At 34.3% G+C, this 17,802-nt stretch overlaps 1 protein-coding gene across 2 annotated transcripts in view; it reads right to left on the bottom strand.

The window, feature by feature from the left end:
* P4HA1 (prolyl 4-hydroxylase subunit alpha 1) overlaps nucleotides 1-17,802 on the bottom strand; it is a 68,058-nt gene that overhangs the window by 11,077 nt on the left and 39,179 nt on the right. Inside the window, exons 8-10 of one of the 2 annotated variants that reach the window (XM_006173393.3) lie at nucleotides 17,449-17,625; nucleotides 14,259-14,329; nucleotides 1,691-1,790 (exon numbers count right to left, since the gene is read on the bottom strand). In XM_006173393.3, coding sequence (XP_006173455.1) covers nucleotides 1,691-1,790; nucleotides 14,259-14,329; nucleotides 17,449-17,625 — 348 coding nt within the window. Of the gene's footprint in view, nucleotides 1-1,690; nucleotides 1,791-14,258; nucleotides 14,330-15,348; nucleotides 15,420-17,448; nucleotides 17,626-17,802 lie in introns of both variants that reach the window. The other variant, XM_006173392.2, reaches the window with a different exon arrangement.

The following is a 17,802-nucleotide window of genomic DNA, read 5'->3' as shown; positions in this document are numbered from 1 at the left end:
GGCAGTGGTTTCTTAGACATCGTAAGCATAAGCAACCAATAAAAAGACATACTATATACTATAACATGGATGGAACCGTGAAGATGTTATGATAAGTGAAATAAATCAGACCCGAAAGGACAATTATGTATGATTCCACTTATAGGAAATAACTAGACTAGTCAAATTCCTAGGTACAAAGTGGAATGACTGGTGCCAGAATTTGAGGTGAGGGAGAGGGGGAGTTTTTGTTTAGTGGGTACAGAGCTTTAGTATGGGAAGATGAAAAAGTTCTGGATGGACAGTGTTAATGACTGCAGAGCAATATGAATATACTTAATGCTACTGAGCTGTACTCTTAAGTTAAAACGGTATATCTTATGTATATTTTACCACATTAAAAAAAAGGAACAGAAAAAAAAAAGACATATCAGACTTCCTCAAAATTAAAAATTTTGTGCCAAAGGACATGAGGAAAGTGAGACACCCCACAGAATGGGAGAAAATATCTGCAAACCATACACCTGATATAGGTCTAGTAGCTGTAACACATGAACAACACACAACTGAACAATAAAAAAAAAAAAAACTCAGTTAAAAAATGGGAAAAGGATTTGAATAGACAGTTTTTCAAAGATATATAAATGGCCAATGAGGTCATGAAAAGATACTCAACATCATTAGCCATCAGGAAAATGCAAATAAAAACCATAACAAGATAGCACCTCAAATCCATTAGAATGACCTCAATTAAAAACTGGACAAGAACAAGTATTGGCAAGGAATGTGAAGAAACTGGGACCCTCATACACTGACAACAGGATTGTAAAATCATGCAGCCATTCTGGAAAACAGTCTAGCAGTTCCTCAAATATTAAACTAAAGTTAACACATGACCCAGCAACTGCATTTGTAGGTAATACCCAAGGGAAATTTAAATATTTGATTGTACAAAAACTTGTACACAAGTGTTCACAGCTTTAGTCATAATAGCCAAAGAGTGGAAACAATCCAAATGTCCTTCAACTGATTAATAAATAAAATGTGTTATATCCAAACAATAGAATATTATTCAGCCATGAAAAAGATCCATACTACAACATAAATATACTTTTAAAACATTGTTAAGTGAAATAAGCCAGATATATTAGGCCACAAATTATATTACTCAACTTATATAAAATATCTATAACAGGCAAATTTATACAAAGAAAGTAGAGTAGTGGTTGCCAGGGGAATGGAGAGTGATTATTTAAATGGGGTTTCTTTTGGGGTGATAAAAATAGTGGTGATGGTTGCACAACCATATGAATACAACAAAACCAGGGTAAATTTTATGGTATGTGAACTATGTCTCAGTAGAAAAGAGAAAAAAATAAACTATTTAAAAAAAAAAACTGTCCTGGCTACGTGATAGGCCTAGAAATGGGGAGAAAAAAAAATCACAATGCAGTTAATAAATATTAGTATTATATAGGAAAAGGAATAATATGTATTTATACTCAACAAGTAAAAATTTTTAATGTTTTGATTAAAAAATTTTACAGGTCAAGGAACAATCATAATTTTCCCCACTAATTATTAAGATCACTTTACATAGTCACTTTTAGAGTCCCAAACCATCCTGCAAACTGAGTACTGCCTGTACAGTGTCAGAAAAATCTCATCTGATGCATATTTTGAAGAAGTATAAGATAATGTGATTACCTACCTGTAGTTCCTCTGCTGTGGAAACATCTAGTCCTGTTAGATCTTGTATTCGCATATTAATTCGAGACACTACAGGGTTTTCATAGCCGGACAGCCAGGCACTAAAAACAAGAAAATATTAGCTTTACTGATAAAGTTTCAATCCATGAAGACCAATAGCTGTCATTTAAAAAGCTGTAATACAGGACAATAAGCCTTTATCTATAGACATTTAATTGATTTGCTTGCTTGATGTGATTCTTACTGATACAATTTTTAAAAGATGTTATCTTCTACAGTTAGAGATTGGAAAGGGAAAATCTAGTATTACTTATTAGTTTCTATGAAAACAGCTTAAATTAATGTAAGAAGGCGATATAGGACTATATACATTGAGAATTTTTTTAAATTCTGGAAAAATACATACACCAAATTGTAAACAACTGTTCCTTCTAGGTAAGGTATAGGAACAAGTGTTGGTGATGATGTGAAGAAATTGGAACTCTCATACATTGCTGGAATATAAAATGGGGCAGCCACTTTGGAAAACATTGTGGCAGTTCCTCAAATTATTAAACAGTTTCCACATGACCCAGCAATTCCACTCCTAGGCATACACTCATGAAAATTAAAACGTATGTTCATACAAAAGCTTGTATAGATATGTTCACAGCAGCATTATTAATAATGGCCAAAAAATGGAAATAATCCAAATGTCCATCAAATAATAAAGAGATACATAAAATGTGATATATCCATACGATGGATATATTGTGCCATGAAAGGAAGGAGTGAAGTACTGCCACAACATGGATGAACCTTAAAACCATTATGTAGAAAGGTAAGTCTGACACAAAAGGCCACACACTAAGATTCCATTTATATGAAATGCCCAGAACAGGCAAAGCAACAGATACAGAAAGTAGATTAGTGGTTGCCCAGGAAAGAGGGAAATGGGGAATGACCCCTAATGGGTACAGGATTGCCTTCTGTGGTGATGAAAATGTTTTGGAATTAGATAATGGTAATGGTTGCACAGCTAAAAAGATTTAAAACCACTGAACTGTACACTTCAGAGGGTGAATTTTATGGTAAGGGAACCAGAGCTCAATAAAAAGGCACCCCAAAATTCAACTCTCTCCTTTATATACGCTTTTCCCCAGTCTATCAGACTTTTTCTTTCTGCACTTCTTTCATTGAGCTTTGAATCCATGATCCACTATTTCAACAGCATTTCTGCTAAAAGTGTAACTTAGACTGTCTGGCAAAAACAAAATCCTGAATGAATTTCTTTCCTCCAAGCTTATACCTGTGTCACCAAATCCTACTGGACAAAGTCATGAAATAGGACAGCTGTGTTCCACTAAAAATTCATGAACACTAACTCCAAACGAGCCCTTACTCTTACTCTCTCCTCCACTCTGAACCCCAGCCCACCTCAGACTCCCCCTACACTCAGTGGATAACCTACCTCCTACTTCATAGCGAAAACAGAAACCATACAATCTATTCCTTATATGTACTTCACTCCAGTTCAAAGCGATTTCTCTCCATTATTTAAGGCCAACCCTCTGCCTTAGAATCTATTGTCTTCTGCCATTTTAGGAACCATAATCAGTGATCAGCCCTCCTCTCTCTTACATAATCAACATCCCTTCTCAGTACCTCCTCCCATAGCTTTCAGCTGGGCTTAAGTCTCTCCCATTAAATAAATAAGAATTTTAAATTCTTTCTCTCAAACTCTTTCTCTCTCTCCAGTTACCAACTTCTTTCTCAAGTCAGCCTTTTCAGACTCCTCATGGCTCAATCCATTCCAACCTAGTTTTAGTCCCTGTAATTCCATCAAAACTGTTCTTGCTAACATCACCGATAACCCTACTGTGCTACTAAATCTAATGAGATTTTCCTTTTCTCACGGTAGCTGCTCTTGCAGTAACATTTCACAGTGTTCTCCCTCCTCACTCACGCACCCTCCAGGTATTCCCTTGGTCTCTCTGGTTGTTCCATCGTTGTCTCCCTTGTAGCCTCTTATCACCCTATTCTGCCTTCTCCCAGCACCCCAGCAACACTTCACGAGCATGTTTCCTCTAGCCCTAACACTAGTGTGCATGCTCCTCTCTGCCCAGAATGTTCTTTTTCACTCTGCAGACCTAAGCTTTTGAATTATCACTTTAGCCATCTCTTCTTCAGAGAAGCCTTCCTTGACTCCTCCCTGTGCCAGACCAGGTCAAAGCTTTTTTTCAAACAGTACGAGGAAGAAGGAGGAGGAAGTTTTTAACTAAGCACAACATGAAATTGACATGACATGCTATGAGAACTGAACCAGGATAAATACTGTTATAAAATTTACATTTCTCAAAACCATTTCAGAGGAAGCCATATTAGGATTATTCTTAATCTGATGAACTGATTTCAGTAAACTCATTTTTAATAGTATAAAACAATATATTTTCTCAGACTGTACTAAGAAATTGTCAGAAAGCAACTATCTAATCTATAATGATAATGATCGACAGGATTAGGACTGTTTCATGAAACATTAAGAACTTCATCTTGGCTGTTACATCAATGTACCTTTTTCACTGGTAAAGCAAATGTTTGCTGTGAGTACCACAACAATTAGTGAGTTTCTTCTTAAGTAACATACATTCTATTGTTCAAGACTGAAATGAGTTTTTGGGTTTTTTTTCTATTTTGTCCTATTTTGGAGCACAAGCAAAAATCTGTCTTTTCTATGTAGTTAGGCAAATGCAGCTGTTGTGGTCTAAATTTTATTCCCTCACAATTAAATAGGGTCAATTAATTATTATTAGGAGTAAGCCTTTAAGACATTTCCAGTTTTTAGAACAGCAAGGCTTCTGAGTAACTTCTCAAAACTTGATTTCCATTTTGGTATATGACCTGATACATAACACATTTGCTCTAACAACTATACTTTGTCCTCAATAATGTGTTGTGGTTTCACACAATTTTTACATATAATAGATTTATAAATGAGTTTCCATTTCACTGAGCTGAGATTTTTTTCACTCATGTACCTCTGGAAGGTAATCTGAACACACACATATTTGCATACATATGTGTGTGTGTATTACTTTCACCATAAAATAAAGTTAGACTACAAAGACAACTATGAAGAACATTGTCTTAGAAATCCTTTTCGGGGAGGAGGGCAAGTACAATTTGCTTAAGAATGTGATGAAGCTATATCTTTTCATCATCTATTAATCCTACATCATCATGACTTACCACCATAGCTACATGCATATCCACTTCCTCAGCAGCACTAGCCTGGAGAGTAGTTTGTCAGGAACAGGATGTTGCCAACTAGCACTCAGTGCTGTTTACAGTCATTCAGTAACTCATTCTTTACTTTGGACCCAATCTTGCTATCAAAGTAACATCAACAAGCTCAAGAATATCTTCCTCACTACAGAGCTACAGTAATCAAAACAGTATGGTATTCATACAAAAACAGACGTATGGATCAATGGAACAGAATAGAGCCCAGAAATGAACCCACAAACTTTTGGTCAATTAATCTTTGACAAAGGAGGCAAGAGCATACAATGGAATAAAGACAGTATCTTCAGCAAATGGTACTGGGAAAACTGACAGCAGCATATGAATCAGTGAAGTTAGAATACTCCCTCACACCATACACAAAAATAAACTCAAAATGGATCAAAGACTTAAACGTAAGACAAAACATAATAAAACTCCTAGAAGGAAACATAGGCAAAACATTATCTCACATACATCTCAGCAATGTTCTCCTAGGACAGTCTACCCAAGCAATAGAAATAAAAGCAAAAATAAACAAACAGGACCTAATTAAACTTAGAAGCTTTTGCACAGCAAAGGAAACCACAAGCAAAACAAAACAACCTACAGAATGAGAGAAAATATCTGCAAAAGATGAAACTGGCAAGGGCTCAACTTCCAGACTATAGAAACAGCTCATACAATTTAATAAGAAAATAACAACAACCCAATCCAAAAATGGGCAGAAGACCTAAACAAGCAATTCTCCAATGAACACATACAAATGACCAATGGGCCCATGAAAAAATGCTCAATATCACTAATTATCAGAGAAATGCAAATCAAAACTACAATGAGGTATCACCTCACACCAGTCAGAATGGCCATCATTCAAAAATCCAGAAATGATAAATGCTGGAGAGGGTGTGGAGAAAAGGGAACCCTCCTACACTGTTGGTGGGAATGCAGTTTCGTGCAGCCATTGTGGAAGACAGTATGGAGAATCCTCAAAAGACTAAAAATAGACTTACCATATGACCCAGCAATTCCACTCCTGGACATATATCCAGAGGGAATCCTAATTCAAAAAGACACCTGCATCCCAATGTTCATAGCAGCACTGTTTACAATAGCCAAGACATGGAAACAACCTCAATGTCCATCAACAGATGTCTGGATAAAGAAGAAGTGGTATATTTATACAATGGAATACTACTCAGCCATAAAAATGATAAAATAATGCCATTTGCAGCAACATGGATGGCCCTGGAGAATGTCATTCTAAGTGAAGTAAGCCAGTAAGAGAAAGAAAAATACCACATGAGATCACTCATATGTGGAATCTTAAAACAAACAAACAAACAAACAAATGAACTTACATATAAAACAGAAACAGACTCACAGGCATAGAATACAGTCTTGTGGTTGCCAGGGGGGAGGGAGGTGGGAAGGGATAAACTAGGAGTTAGAGATTTGCAGATAGATTGGTATATATATCAAATAGATAAACAAGTTTATACTGTATAGCACAGGGAAATATATTCAATATCTTGTAGTAGCTCATGGTGAAAAAGAATATGAAAATGAATATATATATATACACATATATGACTGAAGAATTGCGCTGTACACCAGAAATTGACAGAACACTATAAACTGACTATACCTCAAAAAAATAAATAAAGCAAATAATTGAAAGTTAAAAAAAAAATCTTCCTCTGTACACTATCCAAGTAACAGTTTCTGTGCCTCCACAATCCCTGAAGAATATACACCTTGACTGCAGCTTCTCCATTACCTAATGCTGGAACCACGGCTTCAAAGAATGGTGCCCTCTCTTTAGCCCTGAAGCTGCTTCAGTACCGTGGTCTTTCAGTCTGGAGGCACCTGCCAGCACACACTACCTACCACAGCATGGGTCATCTAGTATGGGCTATCCACCCCATTTCCCAGATGCTGCAGGGATCAGAACACCCCATCCCCACAGGAATCCTCTTGGGCTTGTTTCCTCAAAAGATAGAAGTCCTGCTGGAATTCCCCTTCCTTCCAAGAGGGAAGAATTATCTTTAAGATACTCTTAACGTTTTCTTTGATGTAAAAAACACAGAATGTTCTTCACAAAAGTAATCAAGCTTCTGGTACCTTTAATATCTAACAGGATCACAGTGACTTTGGTGGGCACCTGCTGGATGTTACAATGAGAAGCCCCCTGGTTGGGAGGGTGGTGGCAGCTGTGCCCTCAGAATCATGCTGAAATTCTCATAGTCCTCCATTAATCTCAGAGTTGCCTGCAACTTGAAGCACGTCATGGAGAGGCTACCTCCATGCACATGAAAGTGGAGAAGGCAACTGCCCCCAGTACATTTTTATAGTTCTATATTCCCTTTCTTTATAGCATTTATCATAGTAATTGTACATTAACTTGTTATTTGATTAAGGTAAGACATCTTCACTCAACTACTAGTTCTTAATACATATAAATTCTACCTGGTTTTGCTCACCACTATATCTGTGGAACATATTACAGTCCCCTGGCACAGAGTAGATGCTCAATAGATACTTGCTGAATGAATGAACCCTAAAGATGTCTTAGAACTAATCCAGGATTTATACTATTTTACCATAAGTATTTGTCAGATGATCTCATGCAAATTTATAGACTGGATGAGTAGAATTCACCAATGTAGCAGAAATAGGAAGGATCCATGAATTTTACTGTTATAAAGGATGTAGTAGATAAATATACTAAGAACTTATTTCTCCCAATTCTGACCAAGTTCCTGGTAGAGCTAATCTAGTCTGCCAATGAACCTATCTTTGACAATTTGATAGATTTTTGACCTTTATAAGCAACCAATTAATGACTTGATTTTTATAGATAATTATAACACAAGATTGACAACTGTTCTAATAAAATTTCAAACTAAATACATCTTGATAAAACAACTATTCCTATTTCATCCTGGAACCTATCAGAGAGAACCTGTCTTCTGGTGTCTTCAACTTCCTTCCCTGCTACCACCAATTTTTAAGCATCTATTCCTATCCTTTCCTCTTATACTTTGGTAGAAGCACTGTCCTTCAGTCTTACAGAGGCTGCAGCTTCAATCTATGCTTTTGAATATAGCCTTTCCATAGGCCTTATTCCAACAGTTACTGGCTCCCTTTTTATCTTTACTCTTTTCCTTGCTTACTTACTCTTCAGCCTGAAGTCTCCTGTTATCGAGAACACCTTTACTTCTGCCACCCTAGCAAATTATCATTCCAATCTTTCATTTTATACTTTTAAAATTATAAAACCAAGAAATGCTTGTTATATTCAACAAATGATTCTGGGTTACCATATGCAAAAGAAAGAAGATAGGCCCCTACGTCACACCATATTAAAAAAAATAACTCAAAAGGGATTAAAGACCTAATATAAGAGCTAGAATTACAAATCTCTTAGAAAAAACCACAGGCGTGTATCTTTGTGACCTTAGATTAGAGAGTGGTTTAGCTATGACCTCAAAAGCACAGGCAACAACAACAAAAGTAAACTGGACATCATCAAGATAAACTTTTTGACATGAATTTTAAAGACATGAATTTTAAAGCAGTGTGATTCATAACAGCCACAAAGTAAAAACAACCCACATATCTATCAACAGATAAGACAGATAACATGTGGAATATCCATACAAAAGAATATTTTTCAGCCATACCTTGAAAACATGCTAAGTGAAAGAAGCCAGATACTAAAGGTCACATATTATATGATTTCATTCAAACAAAATATCCAGAATAGGCAAATCCATAAAGACAGAAAGTAGATAAACCAGCATTTAGGGCTGCTGTGGCAGGGAGGGGATTAAGGATTGGGAGGTTATGGCTAAGGAGTGTAGACTTTCTCTTTGGGGTAATGAAAACATTCTAAAATTAATTGTGGTAATGGATACACAACTCTCTGAAATCCTGAAAGCTACTGAATTGTACATTTTAAATGGGCGAATTGTGTGGTATATCTCAATAAAGCTGTTTTAAAAAGAAATACTTATAAAAACAAACAGTACAAAAGTATATGAAGTCCTTTTCCTAGCCACGCTCCTCACAGATAAACACTATTTAACAAATAGTATATATCCTCTCAACATTTCCCCCTGTGTATAAACATACAGAGACAATTAAATAAAACAAAAAGGAATCCACCCACCCTTCAATCTTCTACCTCAATATACACGTACACTTTTTATCCCTTGAAAGTACTTCTGACATCTTCCAAAATCAAAACACATAGCACTACCTCATTAAAAAAAAAATTACTGTGGTAAAAGATACACAATGTGAAATTATCCATTTTATCCATTTTTTTAAAAAACATGGTAAAATATACATAACAATTTATCATTTTAGCCACTTTTAAGTGTACAATTCACTGGTGTTAAGTACCTTCACAAAGTTGCACAACCATCACCACTATCCGTTTCCAAAACTTTTTCATCATTTCAGACTGAAGTTCTGTACCCATTAAACAATAATTTGCCATTTCCCTCTCCTCCTAGCTCCTGGTAACCTCTAATCCACTTCTTGTCTGAATGATTTGCCTATTCTAGGTACCTATAAGCAGAATCATACAATATTTATCCTTCTGTGCCTGGCTTATTTCACTTAGTATAATGTCATCAAGGTTAATCCATGTTATAGCATGTATTAGAATTTCATTCCTTTTTAAAGTTGAATGATAGTCCTCTCCAAAACACAGGAAGATTCTCCTAAGCTGGAGAACTCCATATGTTTGAAACATTTTATTCATCTAGATCCCATTCTTAAAGCATTACTGCTAATCTCTCTTCAGCAACATTTTTGTAGGCCTATCAGGTAGTCTAAGAAATCAGCTCTGAATTGTTTTAACATTGCTAAAAATTCAGTAGAGACAATGATACTGCAATATATGTTAATTATTTTTGGGATCTGGATGTCTTATTCCTGAATTAAATTAAATCATCAGAAATCAAGGTTCTTTCTTCTAGTACTCAGTGCTTTAACTGAGTTAGAATGTAAAGTTATACAGCATTTACTGTAATAGTAAAAACAATTTTGAAGAACATTCTTTATCTTTTGTACAATTAAAATTGAAAATGTCAACTAAGTTATACAGGTTTCCACAAAACACAATTAGTACCAGGAGAAAAAAAATTCTTTCTCCAGATAATTTTATGTGTCCCTTTTATCCATTTATCCATTAATAACTAAATACCCAAAATATCTTCCTTTTGATCTTAATGACAGGAACCTGAGATCTAAGTTGTATGTGTAGAATAACACTTCAATATTTTTTTCCTTTCTATTGAGTTTCTGCTATTAAAAAAAAATTCACTATTCTTTTACTGTATGATTTTAAAAATATTACTGAAATGCTTTATTTGTGTAAGGAGCAACATTCTCACCCTGCATGACTATTTCTAATACTAAGGCAGGCATACGCAAGTAACAGACAATACCATTTTGGAGGTTTTGGAGACTGTTGCAAACCTCCAAAGGAAAATCTAAGTGACATAATTTGAATACTACCACTACCTTCTTCTAATCCAACATATGTGAAGATAAACAATTTACAATTAGTTAACATAAAACCACCATGTGATTTTTTTCAAAAGGTAAAAGATAATTCAGGGCCCCAAAAGCATTATAGAAGGCAAAACTTTCAATAATTCTCTAAGTGCTTGATAGTTAACAAAGAAAGGCTAATCATCTAGACGGGGAATTTAACCAGTCCCTTGGTTCTTAGTGGGACAATTATACAATAACACTATAGATCTATCCAGTTTGTTACCTCATATATATATGTATAACTGCGTCCCTTTGCTGTACACCTGAAACTAACACAACATTGTAAATCAACTATACTTCAATTAAAAAAAACATAAAAAGTTATGCCAAATATAAAAAATACCTGAAATCATTCAAAGCTATCTGTACTGGCCTTTATATTGTAAAAATATTAATATGCTTTTTAGACTGTATTTGCTCCTTTAACATGGGGTAAATTAAATCTTCAGCATAAAAAATATATATATGTAGAAGTCTGTACTTCAAAGTAAAAAAATGAAAACTACTTCCAAGACTAGCCCACCAGAAGCAAAGCAGCTTTTCCTACCACACTAAATAGACTGTTTATATCTCATTATTTGTATTACTTTAAATGGACTTATGAGCTCACATAACTAAACTGTTTCAGAGTTCATAACCAAATGTTTAGCTTTCAAAAACTAAAATTCCACTTCTCTGATCTAGCCAAAATTATTGGCTTCTCCATTAACAATCCAGAGTAAATTTTTAGTTTCTCTTTTTTTTTTAAATATTGGAAAAGACAAAGATGATCTGCTAGAAGTTCACAGATAGTCAATAAAGTAAATAAAAACTTCATTTTTTTAAACAGTGATGGATTTCAACACATACTTGCTAAAAGAAAATTCTATTTGCTAAAATACTGGAACATATTTTTACTTCCACAGATGATGATGCAATCACTTAGAAATTTCTCGAAATACAGACATTTGAAATTCCCTTCTGACCCTTTCAAAATACAGATATTCCCAGAGTAGAAGGGATCACATTAGCTGATATCATTACACATAAATTCTTTCTACTATTTTACATTTGAGATGCCTTTTCTAGAGGTATCATATGAAAGGAAACATAAAACTTATTTCACTTGTAGAAATCTTAAAGCTTCAGATTTACACTGATGGGCAGAAAATGTCTTGACAAAGCTATTAAATTTCCAAAATAGTAAAAACTACTTTGCTAAAATATGAAATGTATTGTATATTTTTATGGAACAAATTCCTTCTTTAAAAAACCTCTCAACATATACATTTTATTTTTAAAAGAGTTGCTGAACAACTTTCCTTAAGAGTAAAGATGAAAATCACTGTGCTATGAAATTCCTTTTTTACTAGGTTGTTTTGAAAACACACACACACACTACATACTTTGCCAAGACTGAGTGAATTTATTCTGGTGTTAGTCTTCTAATGTTCTATGTATGGTTGTGCCTTTCTCAAAAATCCAATAAAATTGCTTCTCGGAGCTATAAAATTACAATACTTAAAAAATAAGTTCAAAATATTTAGAAATACTGAGTCCTTACGGAAAAAAATGTTTGTATGTCACCTTTCCAAGAGTAATTTATTTTGTTGGTAAGAGCCCACTGATTCTGTGGGCTGAATATTTTGTCAAAAGGTCCACTGTATATATAGAAAACTTCCAAAAATGACTTCCAAAATACTAAGTTCATGAAATTTTATTTTATATGCTTCCTAAAAGCATCCAAATCTGGAGAATTTAGATACTTACAAGCTTTATGACAGTAAAAATGCCTAAAACCATGAAATAATCACATATATATAATGGATCAAGTTATTTTTAAAAAATAGGTAAGGGGTTCATTTTTAAGACACAAAGTTCTGTAATAAAATGGAAAATGAGCTTACTTAACTTAAAATGAGGGTTAATTGTAATGCACAAAAGCATTGTACACCATAGCTCAACATGTCTACATGTCTATCCCAATTAGTTACTGCAAATCCTTGCCATCTATTAGTGTTGCTGAAATCAAAATCTTATTTTGGGAATAAAAAAATTGTTTTTTAATCTTATTTTGGGAAATTTAATTTTTATCATGTTTTCTAACTGGGGCAAGGGGTCAGGTAGTGGTATAAGGCAGACAGTTAGGAAACCAGGATATGTGTGTGGAGGATATAGACAGTTAATACATCAAGGACATAAAGCTTTGCCCCAAAAGAGTAATTAAGGAAACGAGCCAATGCATTCCATCTAGGCTTTACAGTACTTTTGCTATGACTTGCAGGAGTAATATTTTTTGAGTGCCTCCTAGAATAGTTGTTAAAACCTATTTACTCCTTCGCAATATTTTTAGTTGACAATTGAAATTTTTCATCCTAAGAATTTCAAAGGATTTAATTCTGACATACAGAAAATAGTGGTAATTTCTGAAAAATGATTATTTGTTTTATGTATCCAGTGGAATCTAAATACCAATGATTTGATGCTCACCATCCTCCACTTTAAAAAATACATGAGTAAAGCATTTTTTAAATACTTGGAAATTTTATGTCATTCTTTTCTTTTTTTTCTTGAACTTGCCTTTTCATTCCATTCTTAACTTAGAACAGTGGTTCTCAACAGGGGTGGAGGGTTTGAGTCCCCAGGGATGGGAATTTTGCCTACCAGGGAAAGCTGGCAATGGCTAAGGACATTTTTGAACGTCACAACTAGGATGAAGGGTGCTACTGGCATCCAGTGGGCACTAGCAATGTTCCTAAACATACAACAAGACTCAAGTCAGCCAGCCAACAACAATCTGATCCAAAATGTCAATAGTGTTGAGGATAAAAGCCCTGCCCTAGAGTGATATATTTCCATGCCTAGAAGTCTTTTATTAGTCACATTATACTTCTCTACAACAAAATGTTTATGTAAACTGATAAAAATATAAAGTCCCTATGACATAAAGGCCTAAGTGTTAAAAATAATGTCTCCTAGAATGATTTACTACAATTATTAGTACATGTTAATCTAAATAACACAATTAAACAATCACTATCAAAAATAAAAAGTAAAACTATGTTAAAATGTTCCTAATGAGATGGATGAAGCTTATTTTGTTAATTTCAATCAGGTATTGTATCTGTTAATATTACTTAGTGCTACAATGAGACCAAATTTGGCTCAAGGTTTTTTTTTCCTCAATGATATTTCTGTATTCATTTTTATGAGAGCTGACAAAGGAGTTCTGTTGGAATAATGTCACTCTGTGAGCTCCTCTAAGCTATATACATAAGTTATACAGTGGCTTTTTATTAAAAATTATTTCAGCAATCTATCACACAATAATTTAAGTAGATTCCCTTAAATATTGTTAAAAGTGAAGAATCTGAAACCAACTGACTTGCAAAGATCTGTTAGATAATCCTTCAAGGCATTCATTTTCTCACCACCTATAGATGAGTGATCCAGAGATTCTTACTAAACCCCAGCTTTACTACACAGGCCAAATTAGGTCTTGTTCTATGAAGGGTCTTAGGGAACTTCCCTTATTTTTAGTATGAGAACTAGTAAGTTACTCTGGAAAATCTCTATTAACTGCCCCATAACCATGTCTGTTTATTAGTCCATCATACAAAGTTAGGCATGGTTGTCATCAAATACCTATGCCTAACAGCCTAGGTCTTAGAAACCATATGATGGGTTTTATGAAAATCAGATTCTCAAGAAAGAAAATGGTCCAAATATGGCTAAAAATTCTTCCCATACTCCCTTACCTCTTAGATACTCTGTACTGTGCTGTGGTCAATTTTCCAGTCTCAGGGTCATGTACTGTAGCTCGGCTCAGCTACAAAAAAAGAGAAAGGACAAGGACTTACTCACGTAGCAGGCAATTTTGAGCTTTTGTTTTGTTTTGCCAAGCCACAGGTGATTGGAAGGGTTCAGATTGGATGGTAGGTAATGGTTTCAAATCAGCAAAAACATTTAGAAAGGTGGCAAATAAGAAAAGCCACTTCCAAATCAAGAGAAAATAGGTTGACAGATTTTTGTTGTAGGTTTATTGTCCTTTCACTTTTTTTAAAAAAATCATTTGAAGCTGTATGTAAATGATTTATAGCACTGGGTTTCACAGGTGCTTTCTCAGAAGTAGAAGTTTAATGTTCTTTAAGTTATTTGACAAAAGAATAATGAGTAGACTCTTTAAATTCATTTTTTTTAAACTCTCACCAAGCTAAAACTGTTGTTAAGTCTCTCTGGTGAAGTAAAAGGCAACTAAGATTGTAAGTAATAGCATTTGGAAGACTGAGATCAGAAGTCTAACTCTGTTCTTTCCCTTGCCAACTTTTAAGTCAGCAAGCTTTTAAAAATAAAAACTCCAACAGGAGGAATACAGATTACTCCAAAATGACAATGTTATTTTACAAGATGCATGAACAAATGCCAATACAATCACCATGAAGAATGATGTGAATTCACTACAGCATTTATGAATGTCAGAGAATTACATAAACAAAGACTATTCCCAGATGAATCCAGGCTGCTGCTTTTTCTTTTTTTCGCTCTTTGGCAAGAAAAAGGAAAAAGAAAACAAGTATAAAGCCATTTCCTGGATATTTGATTTATGACTTGAAGGGAGATGCAAAGCATATTAATTCCCTAAAAATAACAGGCCAATTAAATATTAAAAACAGAACTTCTAGTTAAAGGGAAAGACCTGTGAAACACAAAGCAGTTTATCCATGCGTAAAAATAGGTGGTGACTTGACTGGAGACTGAAAATGACCTACTTCCCTTAAGTGAATAATTCCTGTAGGATGTACAAAACACTCATTAGAAGGCAAAATATGCAGCATACACATCTCTTACCTTTTGCTAATTCTGTAATGTACCGTCTCCAAGTCTCCTGTTATTGGATTTGAAATGGTGGCTCGCCTCAGCTGTGAAGCCAACCATCAAAATAGTTGCATTACAAAACAAAAAAAAAATGAACCACATTTATCCAACCAGTCAGAACTGTGGGATTTTTACAAAGGAGGCTGAAAAGAGAAAATAACTCCACAGACTTCCAGTCACCTGGGTTAAGCCTTGAAAGCCAGCTGTTGTTTTTTTTTTTTAATTTTTATATTTTTTTAAAATTTTGTTTTTGTTTTGCATGAATGGAGGATACAAAACAAAAAAGACTGGAAATTAAATTTCTTTCAAAAGTTACAGGATGAGAAGTGAGGGAAAGAAATTTCTAAAATTTGAAGTCTTATTCATAAGTTATGAAAATGGCTATCTGCAGTTAATGCAGTTGATTTTATTTTTTTTCACTGATGGCAATGTTTGCAAAGATAATGTTGTCCAAAATTTGTTTCAAGGTCAATCTCTTCTTCCTTCAAGATATTTGCTCATATATTTCACATAAATAGTGAAATAATCGGACTGAGCACAAAGGCAGATGAAACAAACTCATAAATGTTAAAAAAAAAAAAACAGAAAGAGATGACAGCCAAGATAATGATTTTAAACTTTTTTCCACAAATGGAAGATGATTTGAAGATTAACAAAAGAGTATGGAATTTTTATTGCCATTGAATTTCTTGATCCAAAACATCCAACTGAGGCATCCCCTCTGAAGACTGGGGCCTCTGAACCTAGAAATGAATTCTTTCTTTCTTTTTAAAGAACAAAATGAATTCTTCATAAATATTCTCCCAAGGTATTTTGGTTTACTGATTTACTGACCACAAATAATGGACTAAAATAGGAAACCAAAAGAGAACGGCAGAATATGATGTGATTATAAGTAGCATTCTGGTTGGGAGATTTGTAAGAACTCCTTTGGACAACACCCAAACATATTAGACCAGTCTTTTCCATTCAAAATGTAATCTTTAGTAAAAACAACAACAACAACAACAACAACAACAACAACAACAGAAAGTACCCATTTTGAAAAATAGTAAAACTTAACAACAACAACAAAAATTCTGACTTCAAGTTCATTTTGCAGTACAGATATCCAGATAACTCAACTTTTATAATATAAGGATCAGCAAACTTGATTCATGGACCAAATTCAGCCAGCTATCTGCTTTTAGACAAAGTTTTACTGGAATATAGTCACACATTTATCTATTTTCTGTGGCTGCCTTTTGTACTACAACAGCAGAGGTGAGTGGTTATGACAGACTGTACGGCCTGCAAAGCCTGAAAAATATTTACTGTCTGGGTCTTTACAGTAAAATCTGCTAACTCCCATGTAATAAGACAGCAAAAATATTACTAGGGTTTACTTAATCTCTTTATGAAAATGATGACAGTGTGTATTTTACTATCAATAAGACCAGACAGATTTTAAGAACAAGCCGATGGGAAAAAAGGCAAGAACATAAAGGGCAGTCTTTCACACATTCTCACAAAAGAATTTCTATGTTAAACACTAAGTTTATGGGGTTGTGTTCACAATAAACTGTTTTTCTTATTAAGATAAATGATGTGGGTTAAAGTCAGAAACCCGAGATGTCATTATTTCAAATTAGCATGATTTTGTGCCCAATTATATCTTTCTAGTAATAATGTGTCTAAACAGTAATAAAAATACTTCAAGAATTCCTTCAGATAAAACTACAGAAGATATGAAAAAGCTGGTTTCTGAGATTAAAGGGCTCCAAAGTACACAGAAAAGTTATTCAGGAAGTAGCTGAAACACAAATTTGTTAAGTGTGAATAAAAATCTCATCTATGATTTTCACAATTAAGTGCTTATAAAGCCCAGTTGCAAGGTATGTTGTTTGTGCTGATAACAGAGAACAACTGGTATAAATAGAGCTTAGTTAATAATTCCATTAGCTCGCGACAACATCTAAAACTATCTGTGGGGTTATTGCCGTATCGATTATCATTTTTATAATCTTGCAAAGGAAAAACTGAAACACTGGTTAAGTAAACTGAGGAGAGAAAAGACGATAAAAAATTACTTACCCTCGGTTTTGCTAGATCTTTAACAATTTCAATTTCTGCATCAGAAATAATATCATGGAAGCGGATAATACGAGGCTTGTCCCACTCGTCCTCCTGTTTGGCTGGAGCCAGAATAAATTTAGGATTCCTGTTTCCATCGTGGTAGCGGCAGAAGAGTTTCTTCTGTCTCCGAGGAGTCTAAACATAAAGTTAAAGAATGATAAATATATTAGAATAATAATATTTTTTATTATTTATTATCTGCTTGTTCCTATGCAGATAAGAAACAATAATTATGCTGGTGTACAAAGTATCTGAGGAAGAATACGCAGAAGAAAGAATACTCTACAAATACTCTGCATCAAACAGGACCTT

This window comes from Camelus ferus, chromosome 29 (assembly GCF_009834535.1).
Source record: "Camelus ferus isolate YT-003-E chromosome 29, BCGSAC_Cfer_1.0, whole genome shotgun sequence".
Lineage (NCBI taxonomy): Eukaryota > Metazoa > Chordata > Mammalia > Artiodactyla > Camelidae > Camelus > Camelus ferus.
This window is presented reverse-complemented; position numbering and strand designations above follow the sequence as displayed.